At 42.3% G+C, this 20,945-nt stretch overlaps 1 protein-coding gene across 1 annotated transcript in view; it reads right to left on the minus strand.

The window, feature by feature from the left end:
* Positions 1-4,152: 4,152 nt before the first annotated feature.
* The window catches only part of KLB (klotho beta), a 30,091-nt gene continuing 13,298 nt past the window's right edge, over positions 4,153-20,945 (minus strand). The window contains exons 2-5 of the mRNA XM_066574623.1: positions 17,709-18,219; positions 13,752-14,017; positions 6,453-7,596; positions 4,153-4,553 (exon numbers count right to left, since the gene is read on the minus strand). Coding sequence (XP_066430720.1) covers positions 4,153-4,553; positions 6,453-7,596; positions 13,752-14,017; positions 17,709-18,219 — 2,322 coding nt within the window. The remainder of the gene's footprint in view (positions 4,554-6,452; positions 7,597-13,751; positions 14,018-17,708; positions 18,220-20,945) is intronic.

Raw genomic sequence — 20,945 nt, forward strand, 5'->3', positions numbered from 1 at the left:
GCATCGCAATTGCAGGCAAAAGTGGCAGGTTTTAGGTCCCCTTTACACGAGTGTATGAGTATTTCGCACGCCTGAGCACTATATACTGGTGGAATAAACAATGCTTTTTTTTTGCCGCGCATTTGCATATTTTACTGTACTTTCTGCACCCATATGGCATATTCATTAGCACAGAGCAAAGACGCACCAACTGAAATGGCTAATTGATCGAATGAGTTCCATATGTGTTCTTTTCTCCTGTGCAATTATGCAGTTTTTCATGTATCTCCTAACGTATTTTGCATTGATTTGTGCATCTCCATTGACTTCTGTGGAGGCTTTGAGTGCACAAATTCGGAAGTAACTAGATTATGCTGAGGTTTCTTCTGTGCAACTGAAATGTGCAGGAAAAATATGTTAATGTGAACAATCCAATTGAAATCAATGGGGTCTATTTTCTGGGCATTTCACACAAATTTTGCGTGCGTAAATACGCTGGTGTGAATGGGGCCTAAAAATACGATATTGGTCCACATTTCTTGAACTGATATACACTTGCCCATGTAAATGCACCCTAATGCTATATTCACATGTGTGAGTGCGATATACGTTTGAGAACATCAGATCTACATCACAATCTATTTGACTGCAATGTTTCTGCTATTACAATTAGAGATGAGCGAGTGTGATACTTTTTTTAAAGCTTCCAAAGGGAATAATGGGTGATTCATGAACAAGAATCACCCCAAAATAGGATAAGCTGCGATTTCTCTATCACAGACCACTGATCCGAGAGAAAAGAAAAATGCTGAATAAACAGAAATGAATGGGTTCCCATTCACATGCGAGTTCCATCCATATTGCAATCGGAATCGTAAGGAACTTGTGCGTGAAAATCACTATGTGAATATATCTTAAGGTTAGTTCACACGGCTGTTAGCGATTTTGGCGCGAGAAAATCGCAGCAAAATGGTGTCTTTGTTCCCGTGATTTTGGGGCATAAGCAATGCTTTTTTTTTTAATAATCTCACTTCACTTTGCTGCCGCGTGCGAAAAAAATCACACAATTGTTTATCGCGACAGTCAATAGGACTTTCTAATGTTAAAATTGCATCGCGATGCACGTTGTTGCGTTGGGTTGTGATAAAAAAGAAGACTCCATAGGGAAATATGGGAGATAAAAAAAACCGCGCCTCGCAGAAAGATAGAGCATGCTGCGACTTTTTGTTCTCTCAACATCGCAGCAGTGAAAACATCGCAAATCGGAAGGAAACCATAGTAAATCATTGGTTTCGTAATCTGCTTTTTTAATGACTCTCGCATCAGGCGGAAATCACGCGATTCTCTCACCATTGTGAAACCACCCTCAGGGTCCTCCCACACAGCAGTGCTGATCTGTTAGTGACTGGAGGCGGATTTGCTAGGATAGTGTATGATGATGTTTGGACTCAAAGGACAAAGATCTGTGTTGAAAGGGAGGCACTAATCCTCCTATTTCTTGCTTGTGATTTGCTATTTTGGTGCCTCATGCTTTCCTATATGGCCTGGGAAGGGAATATGGGAGTCAAAACCAGAAATGGAACCTATGGAGAAAATATAGAATCGTTGTGTGTAAAGGCCTATTTAGACGGGACGAATGTCAGGCAAACGATGCCCGACAGTCACCCCCGCACATACTAGCTGCCATGCTGCTGCTGCGCGGGAGCTTGTATTGCTGGCTCACAGCGGGGAGGCTATAGGAGATTTCTCTCCTCGCTTCCCCCCACCTCTCTCCATTGACATAACATAGCGGCCGTTCAGTACTGAATGGTCACTATTTACACTGAACGATGAGCTGATTGCTCAATGTGAATAGCAGCCGTTGAGTACTGAACGGCCACTATGTAATGTCAATGGAGAGGGGCGGAGGAGCACGAGGAGAGAAATCTTCTGCAGCCTCCCTGCTGGCCGCTCTGTGAGCGAGCCAGCGATACTAGCTCCCGTGCTATAGCACGGGAACAAGAGTATGTGGGGACGCGTGTCGGGCATCGTTTGCCTGACATTCGTCCCGTCGTTGTTTTCTCTTAGCAGCCCATAGCTGCTGAACAATAGAGCTAATTACCGAGCTCCGACCTGCTGAGTTCTGCAATAGCTCCTGGAGGCTCATTTGTGCGCAAAATAATCACTCAAACTGTCTTTTGAACGTCCTTATCTTTTGAACGAATTTTGAGCGATCATCTTTGCATGTAAATGGGGCTTTAGACATTAATTGGAGAAACATTCGATAATGCAAGTAGAATTGTCTATTTCTGTCTGCTTGGCTTATGTGACCTGTCTGAATCATTTGTCAGCAATGAGATAAGCAGCATCAAAGCCTGAGAACTGCATCTACTTATTAAACTATCATGTATGATAATGGGCTAAAAGTCTAATAACAGTGTATATATACATAAATATCACTGACCACTATGTCACCCCTTTGAGAATGCAAGGCTCAGAGCAACCAGCTGGTCACCTCGAGTCGTGCTCTTGGCATCACCACTGGCAATCAATTGATTTTGCTGAGGCAAGCCTAGGCCAACTTGACATTCCCCCTGCAGCAGGAAATGTAGTATTGCAGAACAGCCATTTATATGAATGGCTGCTCTGTAATAACAGGACAGTAGAAGATCTACCAGGATGAGTGCCACTCTTACTGAGCAGTTCTCCTGTTCTGAGACATGGAGGGGAGCCATGAGTGAGGAACCCCACTCCAAGATGTTCATATGTCCTTATGGAATATATGAACAGGCAATGGTAGATTATAATAGGGACTTTTGGGGCGACCACCCAGGGCCCCAGGTTCCAGGGGGGCCCATGGCTATCCAAACTGTCCGTTTTAATGCCTACTGGTCCCACCATCTTCCTGTAGTCCCAAGCTAGTGCCACCCAGAAGTATTTTCTTATCAAATGTCCGATCACACCGCAGCGCCGCCTAGTCACATAATCACCACGCAGCATCAGAAGCCAACTCCTTTGTCTATGGCGCTTAGATCATACTGTATAGAGCGCAAGACACAAAGGAAGAGTTGGGCTCCGATATTACCAGGTGATTATGTGAAAGAGCAGACCTGTGGCAGGACAGGAAGTTTGATGTTGCACAGCACTGCTGGATAGAGTTGCTGCCCTGTTGCTTTAAGTAGCCAGATTTTAGGGCACTATTACTGTAAGGGGCCACATTGGGGACACTCTTAGTAATAGGCCACTGCTACTAAGGGGCCACATGGGGGCACTATTAATAAGTGGGTCATATTGGGGGGCAATAATACTAAGGGAACACATTGGGGGCACTAATACTAAGGAGCCACACTGGGGCAATATAACTACAAGGGGCTACATTGAGGGCACTATTACAATAAGCAGCTACATTAGGGGTACTATTATTATAGTATCAAGGCAGCAGTATGCAGTCCTAGGCTCTCAATCACGACCTGAAGTTGCAAGTTCAATCTCTGCATGGTTCAGGTAGCCGGCTCAAGGTTGACTCAGCCTTCCATCCTTCCGAGATCGGTAAAATATGTACCCAGCTTGTTGGGGGGGGGGGGGGGGTAATAAATAAATTACCTGAAAGCACTGCGGAATAACTTGGCGCTATATAAATAGCAAGTCTCTATTATAAGGGGCTACTTATTTAATGCTTTACCAGAAAATGTTCTATTGTTGCATGGGGATGGGGTCCAAATTGTGTGACTAGCCCAGGGCCTATGGTCTACTTAATCCACCACTGTGATCAGGTGGTATCATCTTGGCACAACCCCTTTAACCCTTTAATCAAGACTGAGGGTGATGAGACTACCGTAGCAGCATTTACACTACATACCAGTATTTTCATAAAAAGTGCAACAAATTTTTCTGAAGTCAAGAGACAATTCAAACAAATACCAATATTTTGGAAAGGTCGTTTTTTTTTCCTTTTTAAATAATGAAAAATTTACAGCAGAATTTCAGTCTATAAATTAATTTCTGTATCAGTTCCGCTCATGAGAACATCAGGTTCCTGCGCCAGCAAAGCAAGTAGGGAAATATAAATATGACGAAGTGATGTTGCCCCTGTAAACGTGTCCAGGAACATGTCAAAGTTCATACGTTGTTCTACTTCAGAGAACAAATGGAGTGAATTTAGGGTAAAGTGGTCCATTTTAGGTGCCATCTAGATCAGCATTGGCTGAAACCATCTTTCTTCTTAATGAGGAAGCAAGCATTACGCTGGTGTTTAACGCAATTAAGTTTTCTCCGCTTTCTTTTGTTTTTGATTATTGTCACAACTAATAAGAGAGTAGACGTGGAGAACAGACAGAAGCTGAAAAAGATGAGAGGTTTCTTCTCTTCTAGAAACGTACAGAAAGAACAAGAGCGTTCACTTTGCATTGTGCACGCATTTCCAACTTGATCCAGTGGAAAGCCGTTGGCGGTAATTATCGCCCGGTACGTGTTCACCGACGCCTTGGCTTTCATGTCGTAAATAGCGGAGTTGAAGAATCCAAATTGCGGTTTAGTTTTATCAGTCAGTCTAAAGGCATAGTATCCCTTTAAGTTGATGTTATCTTGAAGGTAGGCTAGAAGACAAATCAGAAGAGAGGATTAGTGCAGCCGCTTTTAAATTCTTCCACATACAAGCAGTAAGAACTTTTTCATACTTGTGTTTTTGATTTTTTTTATTGGGCTGTTTATGATTTTAGCATTTCTTTACAAGTTTTGAAAAATCTGATTACTAATGTAATGTGACTGTGGCTAATGCACTTTTCCCTTCTGCGGTCTCAACTGAGTGCCAATACATATGCAGCTGGATCATTTTAGACAGACTAGTTGCAAGGGATACATGGACTAATAGTTACAGCCATTTACATAGGGTTGAAATGTGGCACAGTAGAAAGTCGTTCGCTATCAGCAATACCTATTGCAAATGTAAATGTTTGTAAAACCACATTACAAAATGTGAGTGAATATTTTTATGACATCATGATTGATCTTGATCATCTATAGTTTAATTGTAGCAGTCACGCTAGCCAGTGGCCATTATCAATGTAATTGCGTTTAAACATAGCAGATGTTATGGCCAGTGTCTCAGGGGAACAGGGCCAATGCCCCATTATTACTCATGGCCTATAGAGGGATATAAAAGGCGGTATTTTTAATGGTACTAATTACTATCTAAGGTAATTAAAGATCAGTAGATTTATAGAGGTGTGGTAAACTTTGTAAGGCTTCATATGCATATGTCTGCATGTCATATTCTGCAAAGTCAAGTTGAGGCTGGAGGAAGCCGTCATGGTGGTCTGGGCTGGATGGAGTGTAAAAGGGAATTATTAGTAATATTGGTCTTTGTATGGTGTTTTTTTTAGCAGTACCAGTGTGGAGGTATTATTCTGTCACTAAGTATATGATCGTAATGTGGTAATATTACTTGTCCCTTAAATAGTGTTATTATTAGTAATGTTGTTCTTGCTATGGTGGATTTTGTTCAGCGACAGTATGGAGTTAATATGAATAGTGATATTTTCACCTTGTATTATATAGAATATGCAATATAATTTAGGGGTCTGGTCTAGGAATACATATCAGTGCTATTTGTTACACTATTCCTAAGTTTGTAATGGTAAGGGTACACTTATTTTATTTATTCAAAGTGCGAACTTAGGAAATAGTGTCCTTATGTGACCTTTTGCATAACCTTTACATGAGGCTGGTAAATGTTCATGCTTGAGGGAGGGTAGTATTCAAAGATTTGCTATGGGTCCCAGCCTTTTCTAGTTAGGTACTTGCTTGTATCTGCTTTTAAGTCATCATCCTGGGCCTAAATCAGCACTGAGCTGAGGCAAGGAACTTGCCCTTATCTCCCTAACATCTGCCATCGGGGGAGCATTGAGATGCCCTTATATGCAATAGATAATCGTCTGGACCTGCCGAAATTGGTGGGTTCAGCAGATCGAAATGTAATGTGTATGGCCAGCCTTAAGGTTCCTTTACATGGAACAACTAGCCGTCCCAGTACTATCGCTCCTGTGTTTTTACACAAGAGCGATAGTTATTCTGTGCATGGAGGCAGTGCGTCCAGAGATCTCTCCCAGCCGTCCGCCTCTATTCACAGTAAGCAGGCAGTCGTTCAAAGATTGAGTGACTGCTGCCCCTATTTACAGGGGCCGACAGTTGCTTGGTTTTTAGGTGAGCTAAAACAAATAAGCGATTTGTGGCTCAGTTCCCTTTTGGCAGCCGCTTTTACATGGGATGCCTATCACCCGAATTCACTGTCTCCAATGATAATCGCCCCATGTAAAGGTACCTTTGTGCCAGGGACAGTACTGGCTGTATGTATATTCAGTCTCCTACATAGGCGTACAATTTTCCTCCATCCTTATATGGCTTGTATTAGAACATGGCTCACAACTGGTCTTTTATCATGCAGTAGTCGATGGCATAGCTACATAGATTGATAAGCTGTTATGAAGGCCACTCACCTTGCAATAACTGCTGGCTATATTTCTGTAGGTAATATATTCTAAGTTCATCGCTTTCTACTGCTTTGTCGTACACTCCATTTGCTGTAACATAAATAGGAATGTTTCCATAGTTCTTCCGTATCCAGTTGAGAAGTCGTCTAATCCCATGCGGTACAACTGCGAGTCCATTGAACGATGTCAGACGTGTTGCATCTGACAGAAAGTTAATGTCTCGATCCAATTCAAATGTGCTACCATTCTTGGGCTCGTGAATCACCAACCTAGTGGTGAAGTGATTCAAGGCGAAAAAGTCAGCTGTACCTTTCATCATTTTCTGCTCTTCCTCCGTGAAATGGGGCAAGAAAGACTTAGTCATTCCCTTTTGGTTTTTGGCGACTATGTACTGCCTCATGAGCGTAGGATAGTCACCCGAACCAAAGATTGGTTCAGCGATCCAAGCAATGTCAAACTGCAAGAATCGTTCCGCAGCCTCGGCATGGGAATATAGGAAGGGATTTGCAGGCTCGGCCCAGTCTGAGTGTAAAGTCAACGATATCTGACCATGCTGATGAGGTCTATAGTTCTTGTCATACGAATGCCACGCCATGGAATGGGCTATGAGTGCATTGTGTACTGCCTGGTATGTGTCGTTACTGCTGTTATGGTAATATTGGCTTAGGCGGTTTGGCTCATTGATGGTGATCCACTGTTTCACCAGATCACCAAATTCTTGAAAGCACAGTTTAGCATAGTCACCGAAAGCCTGAGAAATGGTTCTGTTTAACCAGCCTCCATTTTCTAACAATGGTCCGGGAAGACTTAGAGACCCATGTGTTGGGTAGTAAAGTGTTAGCATGGTTTTGATTCCAGATTTGGAGGCCTCGGTTATGATGCAACGATAATATCTCAGAACTTCTCTGTTAATTGAGGACAAGTCACCTTTCGGCATAATCAAAGACCAGTTAAGAGCAAATTTATAATTAGTGACTTTCATAGTTTTCAGTAGGGCTAGTTGTTTTTTGATGGTGATGAAGTCAGTACATTGGGACGCCCGGGTTTTTAGCTCCACTCCTTTTATTGCATGCAGGAAGCCATCACCTGTAATGTTCCATACATACAACTTACGATCCACAAACTGAGGGGATGATGGGAACAGCTCTGCCTGTAAAAAAAAGTACAATTTAAAGAGAATTTATCAAAAAATGACATCGTATTAAAAGGGAACCTGTCAGCAGCTTTACGTCCTCTAAACTACTGTGAATGCAGTATACACAAACCTACCCAAAGTAATTGGACATTTGAGCAAGTATCAAAAGTAGTTTTTATTTACATGCGTTAATACTTAGTGGGGTCTCCTTTGGCCCCAATGACATTGGATACTTTCTACTAACATCTGATACAACGCGCTGCAGAATAAGTTGGAGCTATACAACTAAAGATTATTATTATTACATTTCAGCTGGTATTTCCCTCCATTCATCCTGCAAACATCTAGTGAGTTGTCTCAAGGCAGACGGGCTCTGTTCATATCTTCTGACCCGATGTTTCAGTTTGTCCCAAAGATTTTCAATAGGGTTCAGGTCAGGACTTTGTGGAGGACAGACCAATTGTGGAACATCCATATCATCAAACCAATGTAAAACAGCATTGTATTTATGACAAAATGCAATTGTCGGCAGTACATTATTGTCTAGAATGTCAAGGTATACCACCGTGTTCATGGTTCGTGCTACTACAACCAACGGAGCTAGAACATCCTACGCAAAACATCCCCAGATCATAATGTAACCTCTAACGTACGCAAACATAGTAACATAGTATGTAAGGCTGAATGAAGACAATCTCCATCTAGTCCAGCCTGTCTATCCTCCTGTGTTGATCCAGAGGAAGGCGAAAAACCCCAAGGGCAGAAGCCAATTTAGCCCTTTTGGGGAAAAAAATCCTTCCCGACTCCCTAATGGCAATCAGACTGTTCCGTGGATCAACCCCTAATAGTTCCTACCTTCCTATATACCCGGATTGACAATTAACCTAAGACTTGTATCCTGTAATGTCCTTCCTCTCCAGAAAGCAATCAAGTCCCCTTTTAAACTCCTCTATGGATTTTGCCATCACCACTTCCTCCGGCAGAGAGTTCCACAGTCTAACTGCTCTTACAGTAAAGAATCCCCTTCTATGTTGGTGATGAAACCTACTTTCCTCTAATCGTAGCGGATGTCCTCTTGTTAACGTCGCGGTCCTTGGTGTAAACAGATCTTGGGAGAGATCTTTGTATTGTCCCCTCATGTACTTATACATGGTTATTTGGTCGCCCCTTAGCCGTCTTTTTTCTAGAGTAAATAGTCCCAATTTGGATAGCCTCTCAGGGTATTCCAGTCCTGTCATTCCATTTATTAGTTTAGTTGCCCTTCTTTGAATCCCCTTAGGCACTGTGACATCTTTCCTGAGCACCGGTGACCAGAATTGTACGCAGTATTCCATGTGAGGCCTGACAAGTGCCTTATATAGTGGGAGGATAATGTTCTCGTCCTTCGCCCCTCTTCGTACCTCTTTTAATGCACCCCAAGACTTTATTTGCCTTTGCAGCAGCTGACTGGCATTGGTTACTCCAGTTTAGTCTATTATCCACTAATACCCCCAGATCCTTTTCCATATCACTTTTCCCTAGTGGTACCCCATTAAGTGAATATTGGTGACATCCGTTTCTCCTGCTCATGTGCATAGTCTTACATTTTTCAACATTGAACTTCATTTGCCATTTTTCTGCCCAAGCCCCCAGCTTATCTAGGTCCGTTTGTAGCCGCACATTGTCCTCCGTTGCATTAATTATATTGTATAATTTTGTGTCATCTGCAAATATTGATATTTTGCTGTGCAGCCCCTCTATCAGGTCATTGATAAATATGTTGAACAGAGTGGGGCCTAATACTGAACCCTGTGGCACCCCGCTAGCTACTGTGGTCCAATCAGAGTACGAACCATTTATTACCACCCTCTGCTTTCTATCTCTGAGCCAATTTTTTACCAACTTACAAACGTTTTCGCCCAGTCCGAGCTGCCTCATTTTGTATATTAGCCTATTATGTGGCATGGTGTCAAAGGCTTTAGAGAAGTCCAGATATACGAGATCAATAGATTCTCCCTGGTCCAGCTTAGAGCTTACTTCATCGTAGAAACTGATCACATTTGTCTGACATGAGCGACCCTTCATGAATCCATGCTGGTGAGGAGTTATTCCCTTGTTCTCCTTGAGGTACTCATCGATGGCGTCTCTCAGAATCCCCTCGAAAATTTTTCCCGTTACTGAAGTGAGACTTACTGGCCTGTAGTTACCAGGCTCACTTTTGCTCCCTTTTTTGTAAATTGGAACCACGTTGGCAATGCGCCAATCCAATGGTACTACACCGGTCTTGATAGTGTCTAGAAATATTAGATATAGCGGCCTAGCTATCTCGTCACTTAGTTCCCTTAGTATCCTTGGGTGTAATCCATCTGGGCCCGGCGATTTATCAATTTTAGTCTTCTTTAGTCGCTTCCGCACCTCCTCCTGCGTTAGGTATGAGATATTTTGTGATGGGTTCATTTAATTCCCCTGCATCTCGTGTGGCATTTCCTTTTCATTTGTGAATACACTTGAGAAGAAACTGTTTAGTAGATTTGCTTTCCCTTCGTCATCATCAATGATCTCTCCTGCATTATTTTTTAAAGGGTGAGTGCTCTCCCTGCAAATCCTTTTGCTGTTAATATAGTTAAAAAATAGCTTCGGGTTGTTTTTGCTCTCTTTGGCAATCAGTCTTCCCGCCTCCTCCTTGGCAGTTTTGATCTTATCTTTGCATCTTTTGTTTTTTTCCCTGTATGATTTTAGCGCTTCTTCGCTGCCTTGTTGCTTTAGTAGTTTGAACGCTTTCTTTTTTTCGTTTATTGCCCCTCTTACCGTCTTGTCGAGCCACATTGGTTTCCTTTTAGTTGAGTTTCTTTTATTTTTAAAGGGAATGAACTGCTCACATGAGGTGATTAGGCTCCTTTTAAACTTTTCCCATTTGTCCTCTGTACCGTTATTTTTGAGGATGTTGTCCCAATTAATGTTGTCGATAGTAATTCTGAGGTGATCAAATTTTGCTTTACTAAACTTTAGTTTATTTGTCGCTTCCTGATAAGGCTTCCTATTGAATGACAGCTGGAAATTGATTATATTGTGGTCACTGTTCCCCAAGTGGCCCTCAACCTGCACCCCCTTTATACGTTCCGGTTTGTTGGTTAGTACTAGGTCCAGAATGGCCCTCCCTCTTGTTGGTTGCTGTACCAGTTGGTTCAGGTAATTGTCTTTAATTACTCTCAAGAACTTATCACCCCTGTGAGATTTGCAGGTTTCGTTTTCCCATGTTATATCTGGATAATTAAAGTCCCCCATGATAATTACTTCGTTGCGGTTTGACACCTCTTCTATCTGCCTTAATAGTAAGTTATCAGTTACTATTACGAGCAAAGGGGTAGGTATTCTAGGCAAAAATATTATTAATGACCTATCCTCCTGATAGGTCAACAATAGTTAATTAGCTGGGGTCCACCGCTCGGGTTCTTGGCCAATCAGCTAATTGGGCACCTGCAGTCAGCGCCAGGATATACAGGAGTCGGAGCAGAAGCTTCTGCTCCAACCTCTGTATAACTTCAGGCTGGGGTCTCACTGAAATAAGTGGAAGCTACTCCTGCAATTACAAGTGCCAGCCACTACACAGTGGTCAGAACAGCAGCTTGCGCTCCGATCCCTGAGGATTTCGGCGCTGACTGAGGGCACCCGATCAGCTGATCAGCCGGGATCCTGAGTGGCGGATCTTGAGGGTAGGTCAAATGTAGTGTTTCTGCCTGGAAAACCCCTTTAACTGTTGGCACAGTGCACTCAGATGAAAGGCATTCCCCAGGCATCCTCCACACCCAAGCACATCCATCTGATTTGAAAGGTGGAGTAGCGTGATTTGTCACTCCATAGAACATTCTTCCATTACTCAACTGTCCAATGACAACGCTTCTTGCAGCATTGTAGATGGGCTGATGCCTCTTCTTAGATGTTTGCAAGATAAATGGAGAGAAATACCACCTGAAGCTTATCAGACAATAGTAGCAAGTATACCATGGAGTATCCGATTTTAGTAGGGCCAAAGGAGTTCCACTAAGTATTGGAAATAAATATTATTTTAATTCTTGCTCAGGTGTCAATTACTTTTGGTAGGATAGTGTAGTTACTGGAGAGGTCTTTCTAAACATACCCCCGTGTGGCACCAATTGTACAGTAACTAACTACCATATAACATATTGTTGTATGACAGTAAGTTAGTAACATAGTAGATTAGGCTGACTGAAGACAGGGTCCATCTAGTTTCAAACCCCTAGTTGATCCAGGGGAAGGCAAAAAATCCAAGAGGCAAAAGCCAATTAGCCCATTCGGGGCAAAAATTCCTTCCCGACTCCATAATGGCAGTCAGAATAATCCCAGGATCAACCTTTGATAGTTTCTACCTAAATGAAGGACTCGGAACAACATCCTCGCTGGTCACCTAATCTCTATGTCCTGTAATATCATAGCGCTCTAGATAGACATCTAGTCCCCTCTTAAACTCCTCTATGGATTTTGCCATCACCACGTCCTCAGGCAGAGAGTTCCACAGTCTCACTGCTCTTACAGTAAAGAACCCCCTTCTGTGTTGGTGATGAAACCTGCTTTCTTCTAGACGTAGGGGATGCCCTCTTGTTATAGTCGCAGTCCTTGGTATAAACAGATCATGGAAGAGATCCTTGTATCGTCCCCTCATGTATTTATACATAGTTATTTGGTCGCCCCTTAGCCATCTTTTTTCCCCGGTGAATAATCCAAATTGATAGCCTCTCTGGGTATTCCAGTCCTCTCATTTATTAATTTAGTTGCCCTTCTTTGAACCCCCTCCAGCACTGTAACATCTTTCCTGAGCACCGGTGACCAGAACTGTACACAGTATTCCATGTGGGGCCTGACAAGTGACAAGTAGTTCGCGCATGAACATAAAGTGCTAAGAGGCGAACAATGCACGAATCCTGGAAGATTTGTATCCTCTTTGGCATCAGATATCATTCAATTATTTGACCTCACTGGAATAATGTATATGTGTACTTAATTTACTTGTTTTCTTCGTCAATATTTCTTTTTCATGTACATCATGTACTTTCTCTTTTGTGTCATTCTCTATTTTGTATTTACAGAGACAGGGAGTCTATGGTCCGGGTAGATCAGCACATCATTTATTACAATGGTTCTGCATTAACTGATTGACAAACCACTTGAATAATTTATTCTACACAAAAGAAATAAAGACTTTGGACAAAGATCTTTTCTGGAGACCAACAATAGACAGACCACTAACTGTCAACTTTTCCTGCATGCTACTTAAAGGGGTTTTCTGGGACAAATGGTCCTTTTACATGGGCCAATTATATCAGGCCCAAGTGTTAGGAGAAATACTTGTGTGTCCGACAATCGGGCCATGTAAAGGACAAGAAAATCGGCTGATGATTCAGCAAATGTTCGTTTATTAGCTGACCAACTCATTTATGTAGCTACCCATCAATGACAGCTGTATAGGGACGTGTTAAGTTCAGTTGTTCATATGGAACAGATAATCTGCCTAATTACACAGAGGTAACGAGTGCTGATCAGCATTCCCATTGTCAATTAGTGGTCATTAGCAAAGGCAGATTATGCCTGTGTAAAAGTACCATTAGATATTGATGACCTCTCCTCAGGATAGGTCATCAATATCAGGTTGCTGGAGGTATGCTACTCGATGTTTAAAGAAGTGCAGCGCTCGAGTGTCATATTCATAGGTCACATGGCCCAAGGGGTTAATAGACTGAATGATTATCATTCAAAAAATCATTCAAACGAGCGAAAGTAAACAATAATCGTTCAGTCTAAATGCAACCCAACGACTGAACAACGAACGAGAATCATTCACTTTTCATCTGTTGTTCATTTTATTCAGGCAGAACCAATTGAACCAATGCGATGGCTGTGATTAGTTCTTCGAGCGCTGCATTGATTGGCTCAGCCGCGTCTTCGAGAACCAATCAGAGCCAACACTTGCTGGAGGCGGGGTTTACAAACCCAGTTACCAGCAAACGATCTTCTGTTGGCAGCTGAGGACTGAAGCAAGAGCGCCGGAGCTTTGGAGACCAGCGGGAGGGACCCGGACGGCGCCTGCTAGGTAATGCATTGCCTTTTTTTAATGTAGTTTAACTTGCAATAAAGCCTGTATGAGCTGTCATGGTATTGCTGCTGGCTATATTTACCTTTAAAACTGAGTCTGTTATTCCCCAGGAGAAGTCGCAGGGAAGCTGTCCACGAATTGTTGGTTCTGGGGCCTCTCCTGGAAAACCATTCTGTTGTATGATTTGTTTGAAGTATAATGCAGAAGATTTGGGGGTTATTGCTTTGGTCTTGTTGAAATCTACGTAGAACAACCCACGTCTTATGTTGTAGCCTTCTTGCCATTCAAAACTGTCCATCAAAGACCAAGCAGTGTAGCCGAAGACCTTTACATCATCGTATTTGATAGCTGTTGACATTACATAAAAGCAATAATATTACTCAAGATATTTCAGAACCACATTATACCATACCCCTGAAAATAAGACCTACCCCGATAATAAGCCCTACCCTGATTTTCCATTTAAATTTTCATTAAAAATTTAGAGGATTAAAAGGTGTGCTAAACCTTAAAAGATCCAAAAGAGATTTAAATTAAACGAAATTTTTCAGATTATAATCCATTTTGATTTTCGTAAATGAGGGAGGGTTATAGTTGTCCATTATTTTGTACTTGCATCTTCTTGCTTCCATATAAAATTATTTGATGGTCTGTAAGAACACCCTAGCCTAGGACACAGAGAAAGGGAGGGAGACCTGGAGATCGACAGCCTGGCCAACGGGGACAAATTCCAGCTGTCTGCCTAGGATTGCGTTTTTTAATGCAATCCTATGGCAGCTTCCACGGGCGGAAATTCTGCGGGAAATCCCGCCGCAGAATTTCCGCCCGTGTGCAGGGGGCCTATGTGTGTATCATCAATCTTGTAATATATTGCATAAAACATGTTTTGCTTTACTACTGTAAATCAAGTTTAAAGTGCTGCCACTACGGGTCTCTGCGCACCTTTGCAATACACTGCCTGTTGTTAGGCACTTGGCTTCTCTAGTAACAGGAACATGGAGATGCTGCTAGTTACTACATGTAACTGAGGGGCAGGCTTTCAGATGCTGTCTTAAAGCTGATTGGAGCAGGGCTATGCAAGGCAGCATGGGAAGTCCTGGCCAGTACAGTACTATTACTGACAAAATAGCTGGCTTAGGATACGTCCCACACATGTAAGTGGATTGCAAACAACAGATCAGCAGAAAAATAGAAAACCTATATGGAAAACCGAATTGATAGAGGTCAAGCTGGTTGCAAAACAGCAGCTAATAAAGATCTGGGCTGCTTTTAAAAAATTTTTGAAAACTCATGTACACTGTAAATAACACATTGAATACTTGACTATAGAGGGCATAGCTTTAGGGGGTGCATATGGTGGATGGGGGTCCTGTTACACATCTTATATTGGGGCCCACAGGCTTCAAGTTACACGTCACTGAATATGTATTACAATTTTTTTAGTTGTTGACACACATTCACCTACAGGTAACTATCCTGCCATCTTGGTTTGTGGGCAACTTTAACAAAATGTCACACGTGATTGTTTGATAATTATATGGAACAGAACCAGCTGCTGCTTTTATTTTTATTATTTTAACTTTTGAGGCTCTGTTCACATTTGCAGTATGGTTTTCTCTTCATTGGTTCTATGAATATTAGTCAATGCTATTCATGCCTTCAAAAATGCTGGAACACCCAAAGGAAACTTGATGGATCTCATTATATGTCAATGGGAACCATTAAGATTTAGGCCTCATGTCAACGAGGAAAATCAGGCCCGCTACGGATTCTCCATGAAGAATCCGCAACTGTTCCCTCCTGCCCCGCGGACATGAGGGCTGAAAATAGAATAAACTCACCTGCTGTGGCCCGTGCGTGTCTTCCCTTCTTCGCGGCCGGATCTTCTTTCTTCGGACCGTCGGATGTGCTTGGCACGCCGGCTGCGTGCCGCGCGCATGCGCCGGGCACATCCGCTGGGCCGAAGCAAGAAGATCCGGCCGGGAAGAAGGGAAGAGACGCACAGCCCGCAGCAGGTGAGTATATTCTGATTTTAGGTCTCCCGCGGATCCCGACGGCTTCCATAGGCTTCAACAGAAGCCTGCGGGAGCCGTCCGCGCAGGAGACCCGCACCAAATGGAGCATGGTCCGGATTTTTTCCTGCACGCGGATCCGCGTCTGCAGGGAAAAATGACATCCGCAGGTATTTAACTACCTGCGGGTGTCTAATGCATCCCTATGGGGCGCGGATCCGCGTGCAGGAAAAACACTGCGGATTTTAAATTAGAATTTGCACGTGGACATGAGGCCTTATTGGGATCTTTTAGATCAGGTCAATCATTGCTGATATTGTAGAGTGGGATACCAATTACCATTGGTATTTGTTTAATACTGTGTTTGTTTTTTTCATGGAAATGTCATTTTAAGAGGTGGGGAAGAGGACTTTGAGCAAGAAGTGACCGGAAGCAGAGGGAGAAGGAGGCAGCTAGACTGTGGAAGGAGAGAGAAGGGAGTCTATACTGGTTGATGCTGCAGGAGCGCAGTAATTGACCTATGGACAATGTCTAATCTGGTGAGCAGGAAAAGACATTGCCAGGTCAATCGATCCCGCAATCCCTCCCTATGTCAGCCAATCTGTAAAAACGTTATCCCCAGCAACAGACTGTTGCTGACCCTGTCAACCAGTTTATGAACTGGGTACAAACATTTGCTATCTCACCACTAATGCAGAACTCGAGAACAGTTTCTGTTGATTGCAGCCTGTGTATATTCTATATACATTGTGATTGTTCTCAGTAAGAGAAACCAGGTAATCTTGTAGATATGATATCTAGGTATCTACAAGATTACTTGGTTTCTCCTGCTGAGAACAATCACACTTTACTCTACTGGCTAACACTGTACTAAACCTTTTTTTTTCATATATTCTATATAAATGACAAGGCTATCCCAGAATCCAGGACTCAGTTCATATAACTTATTGCAGTTTTATTAAAGTTTGTCTTTTGACGCAGCAATGATGTCTCCTGAGGCTTATATCAGTTACCTGCAAAGCCTCCGCACTACGACAACCAGCAGGGCTTACGTCAAGGTTCAGCCCTCTCCCAAACTGGTATGACTGGAACCTGGTAATGAGTCCCTGCTGTCCCATCTGCCCACACAGGAGGACAAGGGGACTATGACTTCACTTATGACCAGGTAGCTTGGCCTGGTGTTCCCTGTTCCAGAGCCAGGTCTGCTGGTTGCCTGTCAGGCCAACACCTGATCTGTCACCCAAGTCCTTCTGCATCATCACTCCATTGCAAAAGGAAGCCAAGATGATAATGTGAACAGAGCCTTGCAATAGGTTATGTTTGCCAAGGAAGTCCCACTCACCTTGTCATATGTGGTTTAAAGCAATTACCTGGGAGGGAAACATGTACATGATCCTGTTCGCAAGCAGTGGTGTTGGCACCTCCAACACTAGGACACGTGGTGTGGACTTCTTGTAGTTGGTGACATTATCGCAGTGAACTGACTGGCTTATTTCAATAACTAAATCAGCCCCCTTCTTCATTACAGAGACAAAGAAGGGGCTTTGGCTTAGTCATTGAAATGAGTAGAACAGACAGTCCCTGCAATGACATCTCCAAAAATAAGAGGTCCACACTATCTGACTCGGTGTCGAAATCAGGCTGGAAAGAAGTGCTGGCATCGCTGGATCTGGATTGGATCATACGCATTTTATCCCTCCCTGGGTAACCCCTTTTAGCCAATCACATGACACAAATAATGACAATAATTACCAAGTGATTGGCTAAAAAGAGGCACATGACATGAATAGTAGTTTGCTTTTGGTCTCTCCTCAAGCACAGTTTAGTTGGGCAACAGGAACCATTTAAGGGCTCTGTTCCCCTTATGGAGCAGCTTACAAAAGCAAAAGAGGAACTATCCAAAGTAATCTCCTGTAATGTCCCTTATTATTTCGTAATGGTGGAAAAAGGTGTAGCAGGTTGTTTTCAAATATTATTTAATACAATGGACAGTATTAAGGCTGTCAAGACAGTGGATATCTACTTACCCTGTAGGATATCATTGATAAACTTCTTCATGATGTAGACCGCTATGGTGTCTTCGGTTTGGACATTGCTGTTTGAGAACCATCCGTTTTCCATTATCAGAATTTTGGGATTGTTATATTCCATCTTGATCCAGTTCAACAGTCCCCTTAAATGAATTAGGATGCGAACCAACTTGTTGGAATCATTTGACCGCTTAAAGTTATTGGGTCCAAAGGATAATGCAAAAAAGTCTGCTGTCCCTTTAATATAAGCCTTTTCTGACTCAGAAAACCGAGGAAGGATGGAGCCATATTTTCTTTTCAGACTTTCTGGGTAGTCTCCATCAATATGAATAGGTTTTGCAAAGCGTCCAAGTACAGTATCCATGGACTCTTGATACATGTTAAGAGTTGATGAGTTAACATGTCTCTTCTCTGGTTCTACCCAGTGGGAACCCAATGTCATTGATATGTATCCCTTTTGAGACAGGCGGAAATGAGTATTATAGGTGTGCCAGACCAGAGCGTGAGCCTAAAATAACAATATAGCTTGGTTATTGAAACAGATAATACATATGGTTCAGAATGCACTCTATGTAGTCATTAGGTTAAATAAAATGACAGATCCAGATGGGAATTTACTTAGTTCACTTACTATGAGTGTAAATTGTACATCACTAGCAATATTCCACCTACTTAGAATCATAGAATGGTAGAGTTGGAAGGGACCTCCAGGGTCATCTGCTTTCCTCCCTTTCAGTTTCATCCCATTGCTTCTAGCCTTTCCTTGTGCAAATGAGAATAGGGCTGATCCCTCTGCACTGTGGCAGCCCTTCAGATATTTGTAGACAGCTATTAAGTCTCCTCTCAGCCTTCTTTTTTACAAGCTAAATATTCCCTGATCCTTTAACCGTTCCTCATAGGACATGATTTGCAGACCGCTCGCCATCTTGGTAACTCTTCTCCGAACTTGCTACAGTTTGTCTATGTCTTTTTTAAAGTGGAGTGCTCAGGATTGGACACAGTATTCCAGATGAGGTCCGACTAAGGAAGAGTAGAGGGGATGAATACCTCATGTGATCTAGACACTATGCTTCTCTTAATACATCCCAGAATTGTGTTTGCTTTTTGGCCTCTGCATCACACTGTTGACTCATGTTCAGTCTATGATCTATTAGTATACCCAAGTCTTTTTCACATGTGCTGCTGCTTAGCTCAATTCCTCCCACTCTGTATGTGCTTTTTTAAATTTTCTTGCCCAGATGTAGGATTTTGTATTTTTCCTTGTTAAATAACATTCTAGGATGTAATTCATCTGGACCTTGAGACTTGAATACATTTAAGTTAGCTAAGTGTTCCCTTAGCTTAAATGATTTGGTATAGTTATGGCTGGGTTCACATTGCATTTCAGTGTAAGTCGAGCTTCTACTCTTTCTTACTAAATCAGCTTCCGATGCCAACAGAGTGCTTCTGCCTCTCAAGGGACTGCCCACTGCAGCATCTATAACCTAAAGCTGTACACACAGAAATCAAAAGGGGAAAGACCAAAAGAACAGAACACTATATTGAACTACACTATTCTCTCTGGTACAACTGCTAGAAAGGAATGGAAACCTGCTTAAATGGAAACCAAAGTTTAACCAGGGCAAAGAATCAATAGCCGTGTTTCAAAATTCCCTGGCCAAGGCAGTGTGTTTTCTTGGTTGCCTACCTGTCACATAGCACTTGGGTCACATGCCCCACTATCCTCCCTGGGGTCTGCCTGATGATCATCCAATTGCATATTCTTCCTGTGTTTGCATGGGTTTTCCCAGCATAGCATGTTTCCTTCATACACTCCCAAAACATGGTTATCTTATCACTGTTCCGTGTCGACATAGATTTTTATGGGTGCTGTGTTACGGATAAAGGTGTTTACGGAGATATATGGAAGTATATCCACGCAAGATATAAATCACAATAATCTAAATAAGCAAATAACGACAATCATTGTAATACAGAAATAACTAAAACCTTAAATCTGCCAAAATGTGAGAATTATGAGAAATCTGATGTTTTATTGTTCCAGGAAGAAAACAACCACAATACTTAACTAAGGAAACAGATTACCTTCTGTGCTGGTCATTAGAAAGAGCTTAGAAGAAAACTGCTGCGATGCTTTAATGAATGGAAAACAAGATGTTGACTTAATTTTGCTGTGTTAATTACTTTATGAAACTTATGAGATTAAAGTTCACATGATTTAATAATGTAATGTACTAGAGAAGGAGGTATTCTTGTAAGAAGATTACATCTATTAAGACTATATCCTGATGACATAACTAGAAGAAGTTGTCCTCCATTACCAGTACATGATTGTTCTGAGATCTCCCCAAACTCAGCCCCCCCCCCCAAAATAGCCATTTTAACTAAAAGATGTTTAGTCAATTCATATATCTATGGCCAACTTAGAAAGGTTGTGCCAACATATGCAACACTTCCTCATTCGGCCCGAGTCGCACTTTTGGCATTCCCATCAATCTGCTGATCTTGCCAGGAAAAGCTGCTGCCATCCCCTTTAAGGGTATGCACGTATGAGTGTATTACAGCCCTATAGAAGCTCCAGGCTGTAAAGAGACGTTATACAGCACCCATAGAAGTGTAGAGAGCCATACCGTACATATGAAATAGGATTCGTACTGAAACAAATTGTAGCCTGATCTATTGGATCTTTATAAGAGTTTTATGGAAAAGACCTTCATAACATACCATTTGGATGCTCAATATGCTCACACATTGAGCTTCTACATGTCATGGCTCGCTGGCCATGTCAGATCGGACTAGGGTGATGTCAAGTGTAAGCCCTGGATCATATTATCCACATGCTAGCACATCCTCACTATTATTCTGACGTTGGATGCCAGCATGAGCACTGGTGTGTGGATGGATTGGTCAACTGAGAGGTGTCTGCCCCAGCCAACCAATCGGCACTTGTCTGTGCACATTTATTCAGACTCCTCCTTGTGGAGGACGTTGGTTATACTTATAGTGTGAAGGTGTTTCTGGTCTAGTTGGCAGCTCCTGTCCTGTTCCACTGTCAGATAAGTCTGTTTGATGTAGAGGGTATTTTGGGTGTTATAGCATCTTTCTCATGACATCGCTTATTCTACATTGGAATTACATCTGGTTCATTGTATGTTTGTTTTACGTCTATACAGTATATATTATTGACTATTGTTGTAAACATGATCCCTGTTTTCCAACTAAAGAGAGTCAGGA

This window comes from Eleutherodactylus coqui, chromosome 7 (assembly GCF_035609145.1).
Source record: "Eleutherodactylus coqui strain aEleCoq1 chromosome 7, aEleCoq1.hap1, whole genome shotgun sequence".
NCBI lineage: Eukaryota > Metazoa > Chordata > Amphibia > Anura > Eleutherodactylidae > Eleutherodactylus > Eleutherodactylus coqui.